Source organism: Ursus arctos, unplaced genomic scaffold, assembly GCF_023065955.2.
Source record: "Ursus arctos isolate Adak ecotype North America unplaced genomic scaffold, UrsArc2.0 scaffold_28, whole genome shotgun sequence".
Classification (NCBI taxonomy): Eukaryota; Metazoa; Chordata; class Mammalia; order Carnivora; family Ursidae; genus Ursus; species Ursus arctos.
In genome coordinates this window covers 32,292,691-32,316,833 of record NW_026622963.1, presented here as the reverse complement: position 1 = coordinate 32,316,833, position 24,143 = coordinate 32,292,691, and the positions used below count along the sequence as shown (strand labels likewise).

The following is a 24,143-nucleotide window of genomic DNA, read 5'->3' as shown; positions in this document are numbered from 1 at the left end:
CACTGTTTCCTAAGACCTTACCAACTATCCACGGTAAAATGCTTTCCAGTATTTTTCTTCTGAATCATAGCTTGTATATTCTAAAAAAAAAAGGTGGGTGGAGGGGGGAGTAATATGGTTGGAGGTTAGTTTTTCTGGATTCTTTTCTTTCCTATTAATGAAGAAGGTGCCCATTAAGCCATCACGAATGAGCGCCTAGTCCATCTTATGTGTCATGGAAGATTGGCATAGACACTCTTGACTTCTGTCCCTTCTGTATTTCCCAGTCTGCCCTGGAGGGAAGGCTAGTAAGGTTTGTGTAATTTTATATTCACATAATTATGATGGATCCTGGTGGAGCCCTGATAGGGTCAAAGTGTTGTCCAAGTCTATAGAAAGGACATGAGTCAATCTTTTATTTAGGTTTGAGCTATAATTACCTTTGTCATTTGGAAGGAATAAGTTGTCTGTGATAGCTGCATTTGAGATTATCCTTCTTTCCTTTGCTAAAACATGACCCATTTATTTCTGGTAGCTCTAATAAATGTGGCTAGACTCAGTCTAGTGCTCAGTGTTTTGCTTACAAAGCTTGTAACTTTAAACCCAGTTTGTCCTAGTTGTCCTCCCACCTCCTTCCCCAGTTTAATTTGATAGGTTCCAATAACGTTAATGAGAGAAAGTGCATCTACACACAAAGCCTTGCTAATATTATGGGTATTATTCTCAGGTTACTTTCCAGCCTCTTTAATTTACAGTCATATTTAATTTCCAGTTTACTGCAAAAGTCATGTAATGAAAGCTCTGGGAAGGACTAATGACTAGTAAAACAGGTGGGCCATGTGACTCCAGGAATTGATGATGGAGACTTAAACTCTGTCGTAGGAGGGGGAGTACTAATTGAAACATTCTGAAAACTTCTAGGGTCCTGTTGAAAGCTTACAGATTGATTCGCATTGCCACATTCATTGGGACAAAAACCAGGTGTTCCTGGAGCTTCCTTGTTAGAGCAGAGCACTGGTGATTTAGAGGGCCGATCACCCAGGGGCCCATTCAGACAAAGTGGTAACTGCCACCTATGGCATTTGAATGCTTTTCAGGTTCCCCCTCTGATCTTAATTGCTACAAATCTCAAATGTATCTTCCAAATGCTCTTGGCTGAAAGAACGTTTATGAAGAAAGAAATGGAAAATGCCTCCCTGATTTTTCATTTGTTCAACAGCAGTTCCCTGCTTGGTTACAACTTGCCTGGGCAGTTTTAGGACACAGTGTACTTCAGGTGTCTCTCTGCATGTTAGAAATCTTAAGAGGGAAAATAAATGTCCCTAAATTGAACTTTCAACTGTACGTATACAAGAGAAAATAATTTGCCAACAGGCAGCTACAGGCTACCAATCACTTTCTCAGCAGGGAGGAAAATTAAATCTGGCATTTAAAAAAAGTGCCTTTTATTTCAGGCTGGGTTGGGGAGCAAGTAGCGAATAAATACTAGGAAGGGAAAATGTTGAATTTGCAGAGTCAGAAGTGAAAGATTGGCAACCTTTCTACACGTACACGCAGGCCACCTCAGTAATTCCAGCAGCGCAGATATGGTGGTAAATCCAACAGTACTGGCCATGACTGATGGCCTTTGATCGATAAAGTGCACCGAGGCTTCCTCCTCTCCCAGAACCACCTGGAGCCATGTTGTTATGGTAGTACAGGAGCAGAAGTGTTTGCTTGGTTTACTTGTTTGAATTTTCAAGCAAGTGGTAAGTTTCCGAGGCATGGCAGTATACCCAGCTGTCTCATAGCTCTCTCTGTTCTTCTGCAGGCGTCTTTCTTTGTGGTATACAATATGGTGACAACAGAGGTGATTGCCGTGTTTGAGAATACATCAGATGAGCTTCTAGAGCTCTTTGAGAACTTCTGTGACCTCTTCCGTAATGCTACCCTACATAGTGAAGTGCAGTTTCCCTGCTCAGCTTCCAGCAACAATTTTGCAAGGCAGATCCAGCGCCGGTAAGCTCTTCCACCAGGCTTAACAGGCTTAATTTTTCTTTAGACAGTTCACTGGTGTTAGGCCAGTAGTCATGTCCTCCAGAACACCCTTCCTGTATTCTCTCTGTTTACCTTGCTTTGGTTAGGTCGGCCTGTTGTAACCTCTTGGGTCATCCTGAGCTTCTGTCTCTCAGCACCTGTGGAATTACTTGTACATTATCTCTGATTTGTCCTAGAGGAAAGAGAGCTGTATGAGAGCTACGGAAAGATAGAGACCATGTCTTTATTATTTATTGCTGTATTTTCGTGATGTACTGTCAAACATTTAAGTATTTTTTGAGTGAATGACTAAGGAAATACTTTTAGAACTTTTGGTTAAACATGATGTGTTGAACACATGTGTTTATCTCTGCTCCATCCCCAAACCCCACTAAAATGACATTAAAGGAGTAAGAGGTATAAATATAACAAGAGCAAAGAGAATGGGAGAGGAGAGACATTGGAGACAGGAGATGATTGGCGACGGGAGAGAGATCTGAATCAGTGTTGGGTGCTGAGAAGCTAATTGATGATCGGTAAACAACTTGCCACACTTCAGAGAACAAAAACTTAAGACTGCAGAGCTTAGCCATCCAGAAACAAGTTGCCTTGCTCCAGAGAACTCTGGAAAGAGTTGGGGGAATTGGAGGCCCCAGGTACCTCTGAAGATACCTATGATGTAGGCTTAAATAGGATTGGGGGAAGGTCTGGAAAGGAGTAATCAGGACTTCTCACCCCTTTCTCTAAGCCTACTCTGCCATATGACTGTCTCTTCTCCACCTCCGCAGAGGGCTGGAGGTTTAGTCTCTGGAGAAACTGAACCATGTAGGCTCTGGTTTCAGGTTCATGAGGCACAGCTGAGGTAGTGATGAGATTTGTCATGCTAAAAACAAGAATTAAGTGAAAACCAACAAACTGAAGGTGAGATTTCTGTCCTCTTTATCAGATTTGGCAGCCAGGCTTATACTCCTGAGGGAGGAGGTTAGAGATTTTTTTCCTTAGGGAAACTGACCAACCCAAAGAAGAGACCTTCAGATATTCATACTTGGAGTCCCTCCACAAACACCTGGATCACCCTAAGTTAAGACCCCCCCATCAACCAGGTCTTCCTATGAACCGGAGTTTTGGATATAATTATCTGAGAACATTATTGTGAAATGAGTGGTTACTTTGGGCCATTGGACCAAGCTGAATCCTACTCTAGTTGGTCAGTGCCTTATTGGATGCCGCATACTAAATTGCTCCCCCAACTCTAGCCAGTTAGGGACAATATCTGCTTTAGGTTTCAAGATAGGTCAGACCAGAGTGAACAGATGACTCAGAATAAGCATCAGTGCCACTGGAAAAAAGGAACAAAGCAGATACATTAATGCAGTGGCATCACCCCTTATATAAAAGAGTAGTACTCAGAAATAGATGGATATTGATTTTCAGACAAGTTACTTGCCTTTTCCTTTTTCTCTGGTTCACACAAGTTTTCTGCCTTATAAGCATTTCTGTTCAGTATAGAAGGATTTTTGGAGGCAGAACATGGATCAGAATTTGCTTTTTTCATTTTGGAATGAATTTTCTTCTTTTATTTTTAAAAAAGATTTATTTATTTTGAGAGTGGGGGGAGGGGCAGAGGGAGAGAGAGAATCTTAAGCAGACTTTGCACTGAGTGTGGAGCCCAGTGAGGGGCTGGATCCCACAACCCTGAGATCAGGACCTGAGCCGAAACCAGGAGTCAGACGCATAACCAGCTGTGCCACCCAGGTGCCCCTGAATTATTTTCTTCTTCTTCTTCTTCCTCTTCCCCCTTCTTCTTCTCCCTTCTTCTTTCTTCTTCTCCCTTTTTTTTTTTTTTTTAAAGATTTTACTTATTTATTTGTTAGAGAGCACAAGCAGGGGGAGCAACAGGCAGAGTGGGAAGCAGGCTCCCCGTGAGCAAGGAGCCTGATGTGGGACTCAGTCCCAGGACCCTGAGATTGTGACCCCAGCTGAAGGCAGACGCTTAACCGACTGAGCCACCCAGGCATCCCTGAATTTTCTTCTTTTAAGTTAGCTTTAAAATCAGGCAGATCATTATCAACTAATTACAAAGCTGGGTATAGCTGGCTGAGAGAAAATACCAAAAAAGTCACTAGAAGGTAAACTGCCATGAGGGCAGAGATTTTAGTTTATTATATGCACTGCTGTACCCATAGCACCTAGGCCAGTGTCTTTCATGTGGAAGAAGTTCATAAGTTGTTTGTTGAATGAATGAAATCACCCAGTAATTCGAGGAAGCTGTTTTTTGAGAGTTATTTCAGAACGCATCTGGAATTAAGTGAAATTGTAGGAAGTCTCAGGAGGAGAGAATAAAGGTTGAAAAGAAAGGTGGAGTTCCAGTTTTGTGATCCTCAGAATTTTACATCATACCACTAAAAGATTTTGATCAACTGTAGGTATCCTCTTACATTAATTTTTAAGTTGATCTTAAAATTTTTTTGCTGTTAAATTTGAATAATTGCAGAAAGTGCAGTTTTCAATGTATATTTAATATTGATTTTTAAAAATAAAATTATTACAAGCCTTTTTTCCTAGTTTTATTGAGATATAATTGGCATATAACATTGTATAAGTTTATGGTACATAACCCAACACTTTTATTTTTTATTATTTATTTAATTTTTAAAGATTTTATTTATTTGACAGTGAGAGTGAGCACAAGCAGGGGGAGTGGCAGGCAGAGGGAGAGGGAGAAGCATACTCCCTGCTGAGCAAGGAGCCCGATGCGGGGCTTGATCCCAGGACCCTGGGATCATGACCTGAGCCGAACGCAGAAGCTTAACCGACTGAGCCACCTGGGTGCCCCAACTCAACGCTTTTAAACATAACCTGGGGGGGAATCTAGATGCCATAATAATTTGATATTCAGTATTTGATATAAAAAGGAGAGAACAAATTATGCCAATATTATTTGAGATTTTACATTGTTATTCCTTATGTTCAAATTCATATATTTTATCTCCCCCACAGAACTGTATCGTAATGTAACATTTCATTAACCATCTTGTCTTGCTTTGCTGCATTGAAAATACAATGTGTATATAAATTGGAATTCTTTATTTCTTGTGAACTCATGGCTCTAAAATGCTTATTTTTATAGTCTCCAGTAATCTTTTAGTAGAAATAAATAAAAGTGGATCCAATATAGATTAGAGTAAATGTTCAAGAAAAAAAGCAGGGGGACACCAAGGATCATGAGTTACTTAAGGAAAATCTTCACTTTGAAAGAAACCAAAATAAAACAAACAGTAGAAAGCATAAAGGAACAATAATGCAATGTCTGAAATAATTCAAGCTATAAAAGAAGAAACATTCCTAGAATAGATAAATTTTTTAGGAATAGTTGAGGAATTCTCCAAGAAAATAGAATAAACAGATGAAAGTAGGAAAATGGGAGAGAAACAATGAAAAGAAATTAGAGAATTTGCCCAGGACATCCAGTATCTGGTTATTTCCACAAGGCTCAGTAGAGCAAATGACAGGGAGGAAATAATGCAAATTGTTTTCCGGTCCTAAAGAACATAAATTTTGAAATTGGCAGGACCTTTCAGTGGTGTGCTAAGACTGGCTCTTACGGGCTCATGAGAGCTAATTTGTTAAGCTTTCAAGAATTTCTGCAAGCAATTGCTAAATGCGGTCGTTATTAAAAATTAATTAATTATGGGGCACCTGGGTGGTTCAGTCCGTTAAGTGTCTGCCTTTGACTCAAGGTCATGATCCCGGACTCCTGGGATCAAGTCCCATGTTGGGTTTCCTTTTCAGTGGGGAGTCTGCTTCTCCCTCTCCCTGTACTCCTCCCCTGCTCATGTTCTCTCTCTCTCAAATAAATGAAATGTTTAAAAACAAATTGTGTCCTTAATTTAAAAAAATTAATTACGTTGTAGTTATTTTACTATTATTTATGCTTTTGAGTGTATTTGTATCTATTTTATCTGTATGGTGAAAATACTATCCAGTTAAGAGCTACTGCTCATCTTTCGACAGTTCCACATTCAGCGATGTCACATTGGTACCTTGAAATTGACCACAGCAGTAGGATTGACAGCACAGAAATTGGCAGGTGCAAATCATGGCTTTTGCCCCCAGATAAATAATTATTAAATCTTTATTAGCCTGTCACCAGCTCCATCAAGTACCTAATGAAAAAAAGACCCATGCTGAAGCATATCATCATGAAATATTGGAACATTGGTGGGCACCTGGATGGCTCAGTCGATTGGGTGTCTGACTCTTGATTTTGGCTCAGGTCATGGTCTCATTCTCATGGGACCAAGGCCTTTGTTGGGGGGCGCCTGGGTGGCACAGCGGTTAAGCGTCTGCCTTCGGCTCAGGGCGTGATCCCGGCGTTCTGGGATCGAGCCTCACATCAGGCTCCTCCACTGGGAGCCTGCTTCTTCCTCTCCCACTCCCTCTGCTTGTGTTCCCTCTCTCGCTGGCTATCTCTATCTCTGTCAAATGAATAAATAAAATCTTTAAAAAAAAAAAAAAAAGGCCTTTGTTGGGCTCCACGTGGAACCTGGTTAGGATTCTCTTTCTTCCTCTCTTTGCTCCTCTCCCCTCATGCTCTGTCTCTCTCTCTCTAAAAGAAATAAATCAGTCTTTTTAAATGAAGTTTTAGAACATTGGGGATAAAGAAAAAATTGTAAAAAATTGCATAAAGAACGTATATTTCACATGTTAAAAAATAAGTCATCAGAATAGTATTGGACTTAGCAATAATAACACTGAAAGCTTGAAGCCAATAAAACCATCCCTTCAAAATTCTGTGAAAAAAATGATTTCCAGTCTAGAATTTTATATCCAGTAGGGTGGAACAAAGACATGTTCAGACATGAAAGTTCTCAAAAAATGACCTTTCATGTACCTTTTCTAAGGAAGCCTCTGGAAAATATATTTTCCCCATAAACCACCATAGTATGGTACAGGAAATAGTCTGAAACTGTGTAGGTGGGGGGAAACTGATGGTTTGGGAAAAGGTGGGGAGGAATTGATTAAATGTAGGAGAGGTTGTGGAATTTAGTACTGGAGGTTCAGGAACTAGGAGGCCATGGTGCTGGAAGGGTAATCTCTGTGAATTTAGAAATCCCCACGAATTGAGAGAGTCATAACTGGACAGAGTGACAGTGAGCGAGGTGTTAAACATCAGAAGACGTCCCAGGGATTACTGCTTCATGTTTTTGTCAGTAGGGAGCACGGAGAGTGGAGCTGGTGGAGCTGCTGGGGAAGACGAACTGCTTCAACCTAGAGATTGTCATGGAGGCTGTGATTTACGATTATTATGTAGCTATGGGCCAGCCCCCATCATCTGAAGCCAGTGAGCCAGGCAAGGCAGCGTGGATTATGAGAGTAGTACTAGATGTTGGCCGAAAAGGAGCTGAAAACCAGAGAGCCCAGAGTCTTTGATTCCAGCTCATTCAAAATGGAAAGAAGTTCTCTTTGGCCTAAGATTTAATTTTATGATTTACGCTGAGGCTGTGAAAATTACGGGCAAGAGGAATAACAGAAAAGCAATATTGAGAGCTAGGCTTTCTTCAGGGGAAACTGAGAACTGTTGATGTCCACCCAGCATCACAGGTTAATGGTGAAGACAAAAATCAGAACCCATCTCATCAAGCTTTCTGGTCTCCACAAAGTTGGGAACGTTCAAGTTTTTAAATTTATTTCATTAGTTTTCATTCCATTGATTTCAGGGATAAGATGTTATATTTTCCCCCTGGACTAAAAAAATTATTTTCCCCTTGAATTTTAAACCATATAATATGCTTTGATATAGAGATTTTAAAAAATACATTACTAATAGTTGACATTCTTTCTAAGAAACTATGGGAAAGTGAAAAAGAAAAAAAATCAAGATGTAATTATACAAGCACAGTTATAATTTTGGTATATTTCTGCCAGTCTTTTTTTTAGGCCTAAATTTTTTTTTTTAAGATTTTATTTATTTGACAGAGATTGAGCCAGAGAGCACAAGCTGGGGGAGTGGCAGAGACAGAGGGAGAGGGAGAAGCACGCTCCCCGTTTAGCAGGGAGCCCGATGCGGGGCTTGATTCTAGGATCCAGGGATCACGCTCTGAGCTGAAGGCAGACGCTTAACCAACTGAGCCACCCAGGCGCCCCTTCTTCTTTGTTTTTTTTAATTCCACTGTGTATACAGAATATAGCCTGTTTCTTTTACTTACCATTATGATAAACATTTCCTCTGTAAGCATGCAATCTTTGAAAATTTCAGTTTTCCATTAGGTTTTTATCATTATCATAAACAATGCTGTATTGAATGTGCACAGATTTTTCTGCATATGGGATTGCTTCCTTAGGGTAAATTTCTAGAAGAGTAGAAATACTTGGTCAAAGGGTATTAAATTTAGTATTCATGACAGTTGTGAGAAATAATTGCTCTGTTATTATAACTGAAAGTGAGAGAGATACGTGACTCTGTGTCCACGTTACTGTTTAGATACCGATATTTCTGTGGGAGTAGAGGTAGCTAGCTCCCAGACTTGAAACAAGGGATGAGTACTTTGTTGAAAGTTTTGATGGAAGTTGGCTTATAACTGATCCCAAGAAGAGTCGGAGAGGGGCGCCTGGGTGGCACAGCGGTTAAGCGTCTGCCTTTGGCTCAGGGCGTGATCCCGGTGTCGTGCGATCGAGCCCCACATCAGGCTCCTCCGCTGTGAGCCTGCTTCTTCCTCTCCCCTGCTTGTGTTCCCTCTCTCGCTGGCTGTCTCTATCTCTGTCGAATAAATAAATAAAATCTTTAAAAAAAAAAAAAAGTCGGAGAGAGGCTGCTCTTTTCCATGGGATTCTCTGTCTCTATAACTGCTTTCTAAATGCAAGCTGAGGCTGTTATTTGGGGGAAGTAGATTTGAGTAGAAGTGTTGTCATAGAATAGTTATACTCATTTTAAACTTGTTTGGAGAGTCTGTATTAACTTTTCTAAAGTAATTTAATGTTCCCACTTCAAATTCTCTTTTCTGGTTTTTGAGAGTGTTTGTAGCCAGGCAGACTAGTGACGTGTGAGAGTTCTGAGTTCCTTCACTATCTAGATTTCTATTTACAGAATGAGTTGTTTTTAGACATGTTTTATCAATTTAAAATCCAAGGCAGCTTTTTGTGCCTACTAACACAGCCTTCCTCACTGGTGCTTTATTTTAGGTTTAAAGACACCATTGTAAATGCCAAGTATGGAGGGCACACGGAGGCAGTGCGCCGGCTGCTGGGTCAGCTCCCCATCAGTGCCCAGTCTTACAGCGGTAGCCCCTACCTTGACTTGTCTCTCTTCAGCTACGATGACAAGTGGGTGTCTGTCATGGAGCGACCCAAGACTTGTGGAGATCACCCTATCAGGTACACCATCACTGCTCCAGATGCTAGTAACTGTCTAAGGGCTAAAGGTGGCCCGCTTTCTTTCTCTCTCTCTCTCCTTGGACCTCATTCCACTGTGACTGTGCCCGCTTGTACTCATGGGTTGAATTGGAAGGACAGGCTGTTTCTATAATGTGGTGAGTGCTTTTGATCATGTAGGCACTAATCTCATAAATTAAGTAGTTCTGCTCTTTACTTCTCATCAAAACATCCAATTCAGATAAGTGTTGTTCCCTTTTAAAGGTATCCAGGGTAGGAAACCACATACCATTTCATAATAGTGTTTATAGTTGAGACTTTCTAATTTTATTTCACTCAAATTATTTTATCCCCTCATGTTACCTAGTAGAAAAGATAGCAGAGATAATTTGGGGAACAGGCAGATTTTGGAGAAACTCATGCTTCCTCACTGGAGAAATTTTAGAATGTAGACTGCTATATTATTGCTAGAACCTTGAAAACTAAGCAGTCCTTCCCTCACAAATGTCTACTCCACAGACCCCCTCTCTGTCCGTGTTGGGAGTTTGTGTTGCTTTGTATGTTGTGTTTGATACTAGGGAGAGGAACTGGTACCACAACTACCCATGGGATGATTTCAGGGAAGGTGTGTTCCTGGAACCCTTAGCTAGAGAGTAGAAGGCCTTTTTCACATGGAAACAGTGGTAGGTAGTGTTTCACGATCCAGCTTTATTGTGTATTAAATAGGCTTGTGTAACACATTCTGAACAGTTAATCACCACTCATGGTATTTCCTTTGGGAAATTGCAGTCATGTTCCAAAAACCAGTTAACTTTTTTTTTTTTTAATTACAGAAAGCTTTAAACATATAAAACGTGGAAGAGTATAATGAACCTGCACATACCCACCACCCAGTTTTAACAGTTATCAGCTCATGGTCAGTGTTGTCATCTCTTTCCACCTGCCCCCCACCAACTGCCACCCTTGATTATTCTGAAGCAAATTGCAGATTTTATAGCATTTTACTGAGACATTTCGGCATGAATTTCTAAAAGATAAAGACAGAAAAATACAACCTCCATAACCATTATTTTATCTTAAGAAAATTATCAAAACTTTATTAAGACCACGAAGTACCTAGTTTTCACATTTTCCTGTTGTTTTATAAATACTCTTTATGGTTCCATTTATTCCCATCAGGATCTAAACAAGGCTCATACATTGCATTTGGTTGCTGCTCCCTTAAGTCTGTTTTATCCTGTAGGTTCTGCTTTCCTCTTATTTCCCTGGCAGTGAAATTGTCCTGTAACGTTGCCCACATGCTGGAGTCTGGTCACGCGTCCCTGGAGTAGTATTTACGATTTTTCTCATTCTCGTACGTTGCCTGTGAACTGGTAGTTAGATTTAGAAGCTCGAACAACTCACTTAACCTTACAAGACCTTTGTGTGTTGGGGACTGTGTGGGTGAGGTGAATGTGGTTTTTACACATAAAAGCTTTTCACGGGCCTCATTTGATATTGTCAAGGTAGCATGAGATACATTCCTCTCCTTTCTGACCTGCCTTTCTAATTTGAAAAGAGAGTAACCTAAGTAATAAATTTGGAAATGGCTATTGCCTCTGACTAAAGGGGTTTTTCACTTATTTTTAATTTAAAATGAGGAATATGAGGATATTAAAGGCATTGGAAGAGGAAACGCCATGACTTGAGCGCCTGTATCGGATGTTCCATTCTAGTCTTTGTCAGTATGCGTGTTCACGTGTACATTGTTAGAATCCTGGTTACCATTGTCCTTTGTAGTAGCCTGCTTTTATTTCAGAAATGTTTTTTCATGTTGTTACATAGTCCTCAGAGTTACAGTCCTAATGATGGCTTATTATTCCCTCAGTTAGATGTACCACAGTTGATTGAACTAGTCCCCTGTCACTGAGCCTTCATTCTCCTGCATTTTTACATTGGAGCTGTGCTGGAGAAGCCGTCTTTATTCATATCACTATGTCCTCCATTTAAATTAAATTCTGAGGATATGAATTCGTGGAAATGGGATTATCGAGTCAGAGGCTATGAATATCTTTATGTCTACCATATGTTTGCTTTCCAAAAGGGAAGTTATAGAGCTCTGTAATTCAGAGCTCTTCGGGACTTCCCCTAATTCAGCCCCAACCCCACTGAACATCTCTAGTATCCTGATACCCGAAGACGCTTATCTTGCATGTGGGAAGATGTCTTTAAGTCTGGGGGTGAATGGAAGTATTAGATGAAAAATGAAAAACTACTTAGTATTTTATTTTTGTGTGTGAAAAAGAAGGACCTTCTGAAAGAATTTATTCTTAAAAATGAAAAACTCAAATATGGGCCAAGATCTGGGCTGTCCTGGATAGTAGCCACTCACCACAGGTGGTTGTTAAGCACTTAATGTGTGAGTAGTCCATGCTGAGACGTGCTCACGTCACACATCAGATTTCAAAGGCTTGATACCAAAAAAAAATGTGAAATATCTCATTAATATTTTTTACCTGAGTTATAGGTTGAAATGGTAATATTTTTGGATACCAGTAGTGGGTTAAATAAAATATATTACTTAAATTAATTTCACCTTTCTCTTTTTACCTTTTTTAATGTGGCTACCTGGAAATTTAAAAGTATACATGTGGCTTCCATTTCATGTCTAGCCCTGGCCTAGACAGTCTTGGGGCAGCTTTTCTGGAAAAGGGGAAGCTGTAGTTAAGGCTGTAATTAAAGGTCACCTTGGGAAAGAGAAATGACCCAATGACTCAGGACAGCACAGTAAAATTCATAATGACCCTGTGCATAGAATGAGCTGTTCAGACAAAGGCGGTTTTGCATTTCTGATAACCTGGGGCCGATGTAAGAGGAGATAACAGATTAAATAATGAGTTGCTGCATTTCCGTGCTGTGCAGATTTCAAGGTGGTGGTGAACATCTGTACCATCTTCTCTTTCTCTCCTTCTTCTGTTTAGGTTCTATGCCCGGGACTCTGGTCTGCTCAAGTTTGAGATCCAGGCAGGCTTACTGGGCCGCCCCATCAACCACACAGTGCGACGCCTTGTTGCCTTCACCTTTCACCCTTTTGAGCCTTTTGCTATTTCAGTGCAGAGGACTAATGCTGAGTATGTTGTCAACTTCCATATGCGACACTGCTGCACATAGGTGCCTCACCAAAGCCCAGTTATCTGGTCTTCCAAGACATTGCCCCCTGTTTATCTCGGTGGACTCTGAAGCAAAAGCTCCTGACTGCCAGCTTTGTTGGTTCCAGACTGTTATACCTCAGATGGGGAGGGCCAAAGAGAGGAGCGAGGGTGGCTCAGCCTAATGGAATTTTTATCATATCCAACTACTGATTGATTGAAAGTCCTCTGGTCTTTTCCCTGTGGGAATGTCCAGCATTAAGTCCATTTAATTTTTGTCTTATTTTGTATTTTATTGCTATGAAGATGAGAGCATTACCCCATTCCCCCTTGGCGTCTGTTCTTTGGCATTATGGTGTGCAGTCTGAAGCAGGATGTCTTGTTTCCTCACGGGAACTGTGTACATCCTTTCCACGTAGCTGACAACAGGGCTGTCTTTATAAAAAAAAGAATAATAATAAAGCCTTGGTATTTTCTTACTTAAATATATCCTGTTTGATGATTGCCTTATGTCCTGATCTCACTGAATGCTTTTCACCTCCGTGGGTTCCAGGAAGGACTGTGAAAGGCACCAGAGGCCATGGCTGCGGTGGCCACCCTTGGGAGAACTTAGTGGTGTGTGCCAGCATGGAACACCGTTCTCTGCCAGGACTGTGTCCTTCCCTGGGGTTTTGTCCTGGTAATTGTTACAGCTGGAGGAACTGGGCATAATTGCACATTGTCATGAGAAAGCATGCTCCCATCTGTACCATCTGTGTCATGCGGGTGGAGGAGTGAGCAGTTCTCTTTGGCCACAGCAGATACAAACGCTGTGTAGCACGTACAGCGATTGGGAAGGGAGAGCTGGCAGGCTCCTGGCGTCTCTAAAGAGATCAGATTGGTTGTTCCTGGACGGCCAAGCCATCACAGCTCCTGCAGACACCTGCTGGGCCCTAGCCGACCTTCTGTACGGTCTCAGCCAGGGTCCTACAGCTGCCTGGTCAGGCTGTTTAGGTTTCTTCTGCATAATGTAGCTACCGTTCATGCAGTAAGCTTGTTCAGTAACGTCTGACTTTGAAAGCAGCCTCGAAATGTTGGGTTTCAGAGTAGGTTGTGAAAGGTGGATTCTGTATCCCTCTGACATCCCTTGGGAACATGACAAATGTGGTATGAGATGCTGAGCCCCACTAAAAGCAGTTCAGCTCATTTCATCATCTTCAATATTGAACAGCTAAATTCATTCTCATTCAGCATTCAACACAGGATTTGAGCACCTAGTATGAGTCAGGTAGATGCTGTGCTATGACGTGGAGGATGAGGAAAGACATAGAGAATTCGAATGCAGAAAGGCAAAAGCCCCCATAGCGGTTGTCTGGGGACGGTGGAGGAGGATGGAGGAGATGGGACCGTGTTGTGTGAACCAGGGCAGAGGACAGACATTTCAAGGAGAGCTCCAGCATGCCCAGAGGAGTAGAAGCATGAAGAGGGCTGTTGGGGTTGTGGAATGGTCAATAACAGCTCTGCGGCACCAGCTTTGGGGGAGGCCAGGGGAATGTGGCCAAATTGTGAAGGAGAGTCTTGTGTCTTATGGTGCTAGGGTTTTGTGCCGTGGAAGACCTAATCTGCATTTCACAAAGACCGTGTTTAGCAGTCCGGAAGATGGTGTGGGGGCACTGGAGACTGGAGGGAGGCCGACAGGGCAGTCGGGGTCATAACCCAAAGGAGAATGGGAGGGTTAGGATGACATCCCTGGGCGTTGGAAGGGTGAAATACTGAGGCATCCTCCTAGATTCTTCATAGGTCATAGCAAAATCAGGGTCGCACAGCAGTCACATGTTTGTGGGGCTCAACAAATCTTTGTAGACGCACCTTACCTGCAGCTTTGTCTTTGCACCAGGTCGCTCGATAGCGCCTGAGGGACTCGCAGTGTGGAAATACCACAGAGTTTGAAGTCACTTGGGCCTCAGTGTGAATGCCCGCCTTTCTGCCCATTAGCTGTGTGACCCTGGGCCCATTTCCTCACCTTTTTGAAGCTTAATTTGTACTTTGCTCCACCTTACTCCTCCACTCTCCTGGTCGTACCTTTCATCACGTCTGACGACTGAGCAGTCCTCATATACCTTTCTTGTCTGTGAACTCTCCCACTGCCTGGAATTGCTGCTTGACCCCTTCATTTCTCTTCACAACTCCTCCTCCCATTTCTCATGATCACCTTGCCCCCTAGTCCATGCCAGAAATAGAAACAATCAGGTGGGAATTCCCTTATCTTTCACCACATCAACCGCATGACTTGGCGTGTGTATTCCTTCCCTGCCTTTCCTCCCGAGTGAAATAGCCCTGCTTCTACAAAAGGCCAACTCCTCCTCCACTTGCTCACTGAATCCTGTCTCTTCTTGACTTCTCAGTGTCTTCACTCCTGCGATGATTCTTTCCCGCATCTTCCTCTTGATAGGTCATTCCTTGTCAGCATGTTAGATAACCCCTAGGATCTTCTTTCTTTAAAACCTCCTGCTTTGGCCTCTTTTTCCCTGTTAGTTACCACTAACATCTCTCTGTTACTCTTCACAGAAAAAATTCTTGGGAGGGTTGTCTAAATTAAACGCTGTCACCCACCACGTTCCATTTGTCCTCCGCCTGCTCCACATGGGCCTCAGTCGTCCCGCCCCACCGAAACTGCTTGTCTCAGCACCAGTGACTCCATGGTACCAATTGTGCACTCACCTCTTGTCCCTCTCATACTCAGCCTCCTGACATTGGGCATAACTCATTTCTCTCTCGATCAAGAAACACTCGCTTCTCTTGGTTTCCAGGACAGTACGTGTTTCTGGTTTTCTTACTGCCTTGCTGGTTGTTGCTTCTTGGTCCCTTTGCTAGCTTCTCCTCTTTGGTTCTACATTTAGATACTAAGGGCCCCAGGCCTTGGCCTTGGAATCTCATTTCAGTTCCTCTGTATGTAATTTCTTTAATTGATTTCTTCCATTCCCCAGGTTTTAAATTCTAGCTGTATGCTGATGAGTCTCAAAATTATAACTCTAGCCGTGACCCCTTCCTTGATGTCCAGATTCATATATCCCGTGGCTAACATGATATCTTCATTTGAATATCTAATAGGCATTTCAAAACCAGCACATCCAAAACAGTGCTCTTGGTTCCCACTGCCCCCCCCCCCCCAACCTGTTTTTCCTTCAAGAATTACCATATGGCTTCAGTGTCTACCCATTTACTTTAGGCAGTCACTTAGGAACTATTTCCAATTTTCCTTTTTTCCATCCCCTCCCTCTCCGCACACCACCCACACCTCTGATTTCACTCTGGGGATGTGCCCTGAGCAGTCTAAACCAATCATGGTAATCCCATACTCCTTGTTAGTGACCAGAACTAGAACTAGGTCAAGAGCAGTCGGCAGAAGAGATTAGTTTACGAATGTCATGTGACTTAAAACAGGTCAATGGTACTATGAGGTACAGGTTTCTGGAACTGCTGGGGGAACATTTCTCTTTTGAAAATGTGAGTGAGGAGCCACGTAGCCCATGGTTCCACTATCCACCACCCATGATCCTATTCAAAAAAGAGCCTGAGGACAAAGCTGACCTGGAGGGCAGAATGGAGAGGAAAGAACCCGATCATAGATGATATAGTTGGTCGACTGGATCACACGACCTTGAAACCCACCTTATAGCTGGATTTCCAGTTCTGTGAGACAATAAGTTTCCCTACTGTTTAAGCCACTTCGAATTGGGTTTTTTGTTTCTTATAATTGAAAGCAAATTAATAGATGCAAAGAGGAAGGCAGGTCCCGTGAGGAAAGAGTCATGAAATTCCTGCTGGCTGGGTACCTTCTTAGATTGGGTTTGAAAAAGCCCAATTATGATTCCTGTTCTTGGATTTCTGTAAGATTCTTGGCTCTCCTATAGCCCTCTGCATCCGTATCTCGGATGGCCTCTTATACTGGAAATGATGTAACTAAAATGAGAAAGCATTCAGCTCATGGAGCACTGGACCCGTATGAAGTTCGCAGTCCCTATGTGTTCATGTTAACTTTGTTTCTAAAAGATTTAAGGCTGCTCTCAGTAAATTCTAGTGCCTTCTCTCTACAGATGTCCAGTGAATCTCAAGAATCTTTGGAGAAACAAATTCTTTGGAACCAAAATGTTTAAGAAAAGCAGAGACTTCCAGGGACATATCTTTCAGATCTAAATTCTTCCCTGAAACTCTCTCCTCTCACCCCTACTCTGCAGGGGCTGGCATGTCAATGATCAGTTCCAAGCTACTCTGGACCTTTGAGAGAAAGGCTCCATTTAAATTTAGCAAAACCTCTTTCATTCAGAGTCCTTGTAGAGAAGCACAGTGTAAATCAGTGAAAAGCCTAAATTAGATAATTTTTAAAAGAACGGTAGCTTCATTATTTTCAAGTACACAGAGTAACTCCATCTCAGCCATGAAGTGTTCCTTTGTAGAAGCCCTTAGAGACTTTTCCTTAATGAATGGATTATAATTATTGGTAATCAGCATAACAGTTCTCTGCACTACGTGCTTTGAAAAGAATTGAGCATATTAAGTGATTCTGATGTTCCAGAGGGCAATTTTATTTACAACATTCATCTGCTCAGTGTATACCCTTTATAGCTATAAGCCTCTGTTGTTTTAAAAAAAAAGAAAAATTCTAAAGACTCTCTCCATCACACGACATTTGATTATCAGAGGCAGAAATAATGCAGAAGGAGAGAGATACACAGTAGGACTCGTTCTTTACCCGTGGTGTCCCAGCAGAACTCTGGGAACAGCTTAGCCTTGCGAGTGGGGCCAGGTGCAAACCCTGGGCTTCATAAAAGAGCTGAACTGAGTTCCAGTTTCTCTGTAAAATGGGGCTAATGTCTACTTTGCAGGGCTGATGTGAGCACTAAATGAGTATTAATTAAAGCTCTTAATACAGTATGTACTCAGTGAATGCTAGCTGCCTTTCTCTAGGTTTCTTGGTCTGTGTGGGAGGCTCATGCCTCTTTCATGTCACAGAGACTGCACCCAGCCCTGATAGTGCCTCTTCATTCCTTGCGAGAAACATGAGCTTGCCCCTTCTCCAGGCCCAGCCCCTACACAGGAGACCGGTGGCTTTTGAGGTGGTACCATTCTGCTGCCATGGCCTCTGTCCCCGGCATACCCATGTCTGAGAAGACCAGAACATCCCTGACCCTCTTCGCAGCCAAACACATTGGATTAAAAGGAACCTTGTTTGCTGAGAATTTGTTGTTGATTGTGAACGTGTAGTAGGCATTTACTGTGGGGCCGGAAGCTATGTAAGCACCTTTTGTTGGAAGGTATTCCTTCATTTCGTGAATTCGGAGATGCATTTTTCAGGATTGGAGTGTATCTAATATCGGTGTCTTATCAGTGATGCTAGACAGTGACCGTGACGTCACTGCTGTTGTCACCTGTGCATGTACACGCTGGGTGTGCTCTTCACATTGTCGTCAGCCCTGCTGAGTAATATGCACTAGGGATACCACGTGTGTTAAATGTACGTGATATTTAAAATGTCTTCAAAAAGATTGTACTGTGATTTCGTGTTGAAATGAAAGGTTATTTTATGTACAGAAAGGTACAGACGCAGAAGTGCGGTTAATTTTGGTATCAGGGAAGCAAAGGTTTGCCACTGCAGGAATGAATGTGAGGCCAGATATTTTTGCAAATCAGTAACCCTGGGCTTTTGGAACTAAGAAAGAAAGCAAGGTAACCACTGGTAAATGAGGTTTTATGGACATGCTGAGAGTCGTGCACAAGAATTGCTTATCAAACACCAAGCAGGGCACATGAATGAAGGGAAAGCTATCACACGCCTTGGAATAAATGGAAGAAGTTTTAATGCAATGAGAGGCCTGGTGTGACCAATTCATGCAAAGCACGGGACTAATCATTAAGGTGTGAACCAATTTGTCAGGAACTTCATGCTGACTTTGAACAGAAGCTGATTAACTTACAGGGGCCACATGATTCCGAATAGGAAGAAGACGACACTAGAGCTGAAGTCAGATGAGAAATGCTGGTGACACTGGCTGTTCCTCAGCACACCCCTAATGCCTCTAAGTCCAGAAAAAGGCCTAAAATGCTCTTTGGGTAAGTATATGTTTTAAGGATCCAAGGATTTGTTTTAATTCGACACACAGACATGGAAGTGACTCGTGAAGGAAGAAGTCTGTTTTACTTACAGGTGTCTAGATACAGGAGGTGCAGTGTGCCTTGCTTCCATGGGCAAGCACCTGGGTCACTCAGGAGGTAAGGGAGCCAGGGAAAATGTGGGCAAGAGCCTTGATTGTGGTTTCTTTTTCTTTTTTTTCTTTTTAAGAACTTTTTTTTTTAATTTTAAGATTTTATTTATTTGAGAGAGAGAGAGAGCATGAGCGGGAATGGAGGCAGAGGGAGAGGGAGAAGCAGGCTTCCCACGCAGCAGGGAACCTGATGTGGGACTCGATTCCAGGACTCTGGGATCATGACCTGAGCCAAAGGCAGACGCTTAACCCACTGAGCCACCCAGGCTGCCTTTATTGAGGTTTCTACAAGAAGGAACAGGCAAGGCAAGCTGAGTAGGTTTGGGATTGGCTAATGGGAGTATTCGGTGGACTCTGGAACATAGGGACTGTCCCTAGTTGTCTGATACCTGGCTCTGAGGTATTAGGGCAGCTGGATAGTGGCCCAGAGTGTAAGAGCACCATGAAGGAGGTGGTTGGGGTATTGGCTCTGGATTGGTTGGTGTGCAAATAAAGGCACACTCCCAGATGTGCTATTTGGTATCTTTAGGAATTAGCTAACTCCCTATAGGGAGCGGCAGTCCCTATAGGGTCAGTGAGGTCCTAACATGTCAAATCATCAAAAAATAAAAGGCATGGTTAAAACAGTATAAAATAGTAGTTCCAAGTAATAAGAAAGCATTGTCATGGTGTAATTATCTGGGTTCTTTTTTGTTAGTGTTACATTGTTTGTAGCCAGCCTCCAAGAGGCCCACCATGATCCCACCTCCTAGATTCATGCTGTTGTGTAGTTCCCTCCATCACTGGATCTGGGTTGGTCTGTGTGACGAATACAACACAGCAGAAGTGTGAATGGGTCACTTTCAATCCCAGGTTATAAAAGGAATTTCAGGGCTAGACTTCTGCATCTACTCTACGCCCCCCCCCACCTCCTTGAATCACTCACTCGGGAAAACCAGCTGTCATGAGGATATCAGGTAACCTTCTGGAGAGACCCACTTGGCTTCTTGCTAATAGCCATGTGAGAGAGACATTTTGGAGGTGAATCCTCCAGCTTCTATCAAGCCAACAAATGAGTACAGCCTTAGGCGAAACCCTGAAGAGGAACCACCCAGGCAAGCCACGCTTGGTGCGCTTGGTGCGGAGTCCGCCTGAGAGTCTCTCCCTCCGCCCCTCCCACTCATGCGTGCATTTTCTCTAAAATAAATAAATACATCTTAAAAAAAAACAACAACAAAAAACCCACCCAGCCAAGCTGCTTTCAGATTCTTGGCTCTCACAGATTGTGTGAGATTAATGGTGTTTTAAGCTGCTGAATTTTGGGGGTAATTTGTTATATAACAATATATAATTAACACAAATAAGAGTGCGTTTTGCAATGTAACACCTTGTATTTGAAAAATGCCATATTTTCCTCATTTTATAAATAGGGAAACTGATCTCAGAGAGACTATCATCATTACTAGTTAATGGCAGGTAAAACTAATCCAGCCTCTGTCAGAATCCACTTAAATCCTGGATTTCTATAGGTCTACACTGGTATTTTACTGACTACCAACAACATTAATAGGGAATTCTGATGTTTCTGTGCTTCTGTATCCATTCCTTCCCTTTCAGGGGGAACGACCAACAAAGGTATCTTTTATTAGAGGTTGAAAATACGTTCCACATATTTCTCCCTCTTCACACTAGTGTGTAGGTTGGCTTATTTGTTCATTTAGGATTTCAAATTTATTGAGGACCTACGAAGCGCCAGGAACTGAGAACATGAGAATTTGTAAGTCATAGGCTCCAACCTTTGAGTTTCTGAAATGTTTCCGAATGCAGCTACAACTCAAGAGATACTTCGGTTTCCTTCCCCAGCACTTCAAGAAAATGAGTACTCCGATAAAGCAAATCCAGTGAATGTTTTTGTTTACCTGTACATATATAAGCTGTATTTACACTATGCTATCGTCTGTTAAGTGTGCAAAGTATTGCTAAAAAATGCTATCATCTGTGCTTTCAGTGGGTCAGAATGTTCTTGCTGATAGAGGGTCTTGCCTTGGATTGGGGCAATTTCTCAAAATAAGACAACAATGAAGTTTGCTGAATCCATTGACTCTTCCTATCACGAATGATTGTCTGTAGCAGGTGATGCCGCTTGATAGCCTCTTTCCCACAGTCGAACTTCTTTCAGAATTGGAGTCTGTCCTCTCAAACCCTGCAGCTGCTTTATCAGCTAAGTGTCTGTAATATTCTAAATCCTTTGTTGTCATTCCAACAATCTTCACAGCCTCTTCATCAGGAGTAGACTCCTTCTCAAGAAACCACTTTCTTTGCTCATCCATGGAAGCAACTCGTCACCTGTTCAGGTTGGATCGTGAGATCACAACAGTTCAGTCCCATCTTCTGCTCCACTTCTCATTCTAGTTCTCTTGCTGTTTCCGCCACACGGGCAGAGACTTCCTCCACGGACATCATCCATGAGGGCTGGAATCAACTTCTTCCAAACTCCTGTTAATACTGACATACTGATATTTTGACCTCTTTCCATAAATCACGAATGTTCTCAATGGCATCCAGAATGGTGAATCTGGAAATCTTTCCAGAAGATTTTCAATTTACTTTGTCTAGATCCACCAGAGGAATTAGTGTCTCTGGTATCTATAGCCTTATAAAATATAGTTCTTAGATAATGAGACTTGAAATTACTTCTAGATCCATGGGCTGCGGAAAGGCTGTTGTATCGGCAGGTGTACAAACATCAGTCTCCTTGTACATCTCCGTCCGAGCTCTTGGGGGACTAGGCGCATTGTCAATGAGCAGTAATATTTTGACAGGAATCTTCTGAGCAGTAGGTCTCAACGGTGGGCTTGAAAAATTTAGTATACCATGTTGTAAACATAGTACTGTCTGGGCTTTGTTGTTGCACTGATAGAGCACAGGCAGAGTGGAGTTGGCATCATTCTTCAGGTGCCCAGGAGTTTCAGAACGGCACATGAGCACAGGCTTCAGCCTCAAGTCAGCAGGTGCATTCGCCCCTGACAAGACAGCCAGCCTGTCCTTCGCGGCTTTGAAGCCAGGCACGGACCTCCCCTCTCCAGCTGTGAAGGTCCTAGATGGCATCTTCTACAGAAGGCTGTTTCGTCCACACTGAAAATCCGTCGTGTGGTGGAGCCACTTCATGGATGATCTCCGCTCGATCTTCTGGAGAACTCGCCGCAGCTTCTACACCAGCCCTTGCTGCTTCACCTTGCAGTGTGATGTTACGGAGACGGTGTCTTTCCTTAAACCTCATGCGCCAACTCTGCTAGCTTCAGACTTGTCTTCTGCAGCTTCGTCCCCTCTCCACCTCCACAGAATTGAAGAGCATGAGGGCCTTGCTCCGGGTGAGGCTTTGGCTCAAGGGAGCGTTGTGGCTGTTGGATCTTCTGTCCGGACCAGTGAGATATTCTCTGTATCAGCAGGAAGCCTGTTTCACTTTGTTATCATTCATGTGTTCACTGGAGTGGCACTTTTAATGTCCTTCCAGAACCTTTCCTTTGCATTTACAACTTGTCTGTTTGGGGCAGGAGGCCTCGCTTTTGGCTCATCTGGACCTTCAACACACCTTCCACACACCTTCCTCTCACTGAGCCTAATCATTTCTAGCTTTTGATTTAAAGTGAGAGATATGCGACTCTTTCTTTCACTTGGACACTTAGAGGCCATTGTCGGGTTATTAATTGGCCTACTTCAATATTGTTGTGTCTCAGGGATCAGGGAGGCCTAAGGAGAGGGAGAGAGGGGGGGGGGAACAATGGGTGGATGGAGCAGTCAGAACACACACAAAACAATTACATAACATCAAAGATCACCAGTCACGGATCACCCTAATATAATGAAAAACTTTGAAATATTGCACGAATTACCCGATGTGACACAGAGACACAAAGTGAGCAAATGCTATTAGAACGATGGTGCCAATAAATTTGCTAGACGTGGAGTTGCCATGTGAAAACGCGGTATCTGGAAAATACCGTTCTGTGAGGTATGCCTGCACTTCTCGCCCCATCTGTGAAAGCCAGAGGGGCCCTGGCGTTGCTCTGGCTCACCCATCGCACCATCAGTGACGCTGCCAGGTGACCAGTGTCTGAGTGCGGAGTTGGGAAGAAGGAGCCGAGGGGTGGACGGCTGTGTTGTGGGAGCCCACGTCTCCTCTGCATCTTGTTTTACTGACTCTGATGATGGAGTTCTGTCCTCCACCAGGAGCACTTACAGGGCCACGGGACAGCTGTCTGAAACTGCTGCCAGGCTCTGCTGGTAGAAGGGGGTTCCCGGGCCCTGTGCTGCACATCCCGTTCTTCCTGAGACCAGAGATGTCCTGGTCTTCAGCTACTGTTTCTCTTCCAAACTTAGTAATTAACTCCCCAGGATTAGGAGAGGAGACTGTCACTTAGCTTTAATTAATTGTTGAAAGAACAGAGAGGGGTCTATGTTTCTACTAAAAGGAAAAAAAAAAGGGGATTGGAAATATTCTGAATGGGGGAACGCAGAAGGAAAATAAAGGTGATTTTCAAACTCAGTTTCTTCTCCCTTGTCTTTAAAGGGTTTTTTGGGGGGTGAGGGGGTGTTACAAGGTTTTAAATCTGTCCTTAAGGAAGGATGTGTTACTCAGAATAAATTGCCTCTCGATTGTTTTCCAAGGTCAGTTGTTAATAAAAATTTTTTAAATGTCATTCTGGTTAAATTTTTAAAGAATAAACCTTTATCTGAAAAGTGTTAACTCAGGGTAGGTTACAGATAAAATTGAGGTAGTAGGTGGGCACGTTAGAATCTTGAGGGAAGTTTCTTTTGAAAAAACAAGTTGATATTTTTATTGGGAGAATGAAAAACTGTGTAAGTTTTCACATTACTAATTGCAGAGAGTTAAAAAAAAGTTTCTGAGGAGGTTATGCAGAAGACAAGGATTCATAATTGAGACACATCTCAAAACCTTGGAGGGACAGGAGACTGTCCTGGTTGTCAAATGGGGGGGGGTGAGTTTTAGAAGATTGGAAAGTGTTGTGTTAGGAAAATAGTGATTTTTTGAAAAAGCAGAATGAAAAGAGCTGGTGTGGGACTCAGGTACATTTCTGTGGGTCTTGCAAAGAGTGGGTTCTGGAAGGGGCAGGCAGAGTGCCAAGGGCTGAGAAGGACAGGGGACCCTTGCAAAGTAGACCCGTGATTACCCAAGTGCTCTTGTCTTCTCGATTTCGGTTTATAATTGTGCAGTGAGTAAGCCCCTTTTCAGAAGGGTGGCTCACGTTGGTTGAGTGTCTGCCTTCCACTCAGGTCATGATCCCAGCGTTCTGGGATCAAGCCCCACATCAGGCTCCCTGCTCAGTGGGGAGCCTGCTTCTCCCTCTCCCTCTGTGCATTCTCTCTCTCTCTCCAATCAATCAATCAATCAATCAATCTTTAAAAA

At 42.8% G+C, this 24,143-nt stretch overlaps 1 protein-coding gene across 4 annotated transcripts in view; it reads left to right on the top strand.

Annotated features, from left to right (window-relative positions):
* Positions 1–23,261, top strand: part of DET1 (DET1 partner of COP1 E3 ubiquitin ligase) — a 31,165-nt gene extending 7,904 nt beyond the window's left edge. The window contains exons 3-5 of one of the 4 annotated variants that reach the window (XM_044388399.3): positions 1,790–1,977; positions 9,178–9,369; positions 20,991–23,261. In XM_044388399.3, coding sequence (XP_044244334.1) covers positions 1,790–1,977; positions 9,178–9,369; positions 20,991–21,081 — 471 coding nt within the window. In that variant the 3' untranslated portion in view covers positions 21,082–23,261. The other 3 variants (XM_057303734.1, XM_044388401.3, XM_026510438.4) reach the window with 3 other exon arrangements.
* Positions 23,262–24,143: the final 882 nt, after the last annotated feature.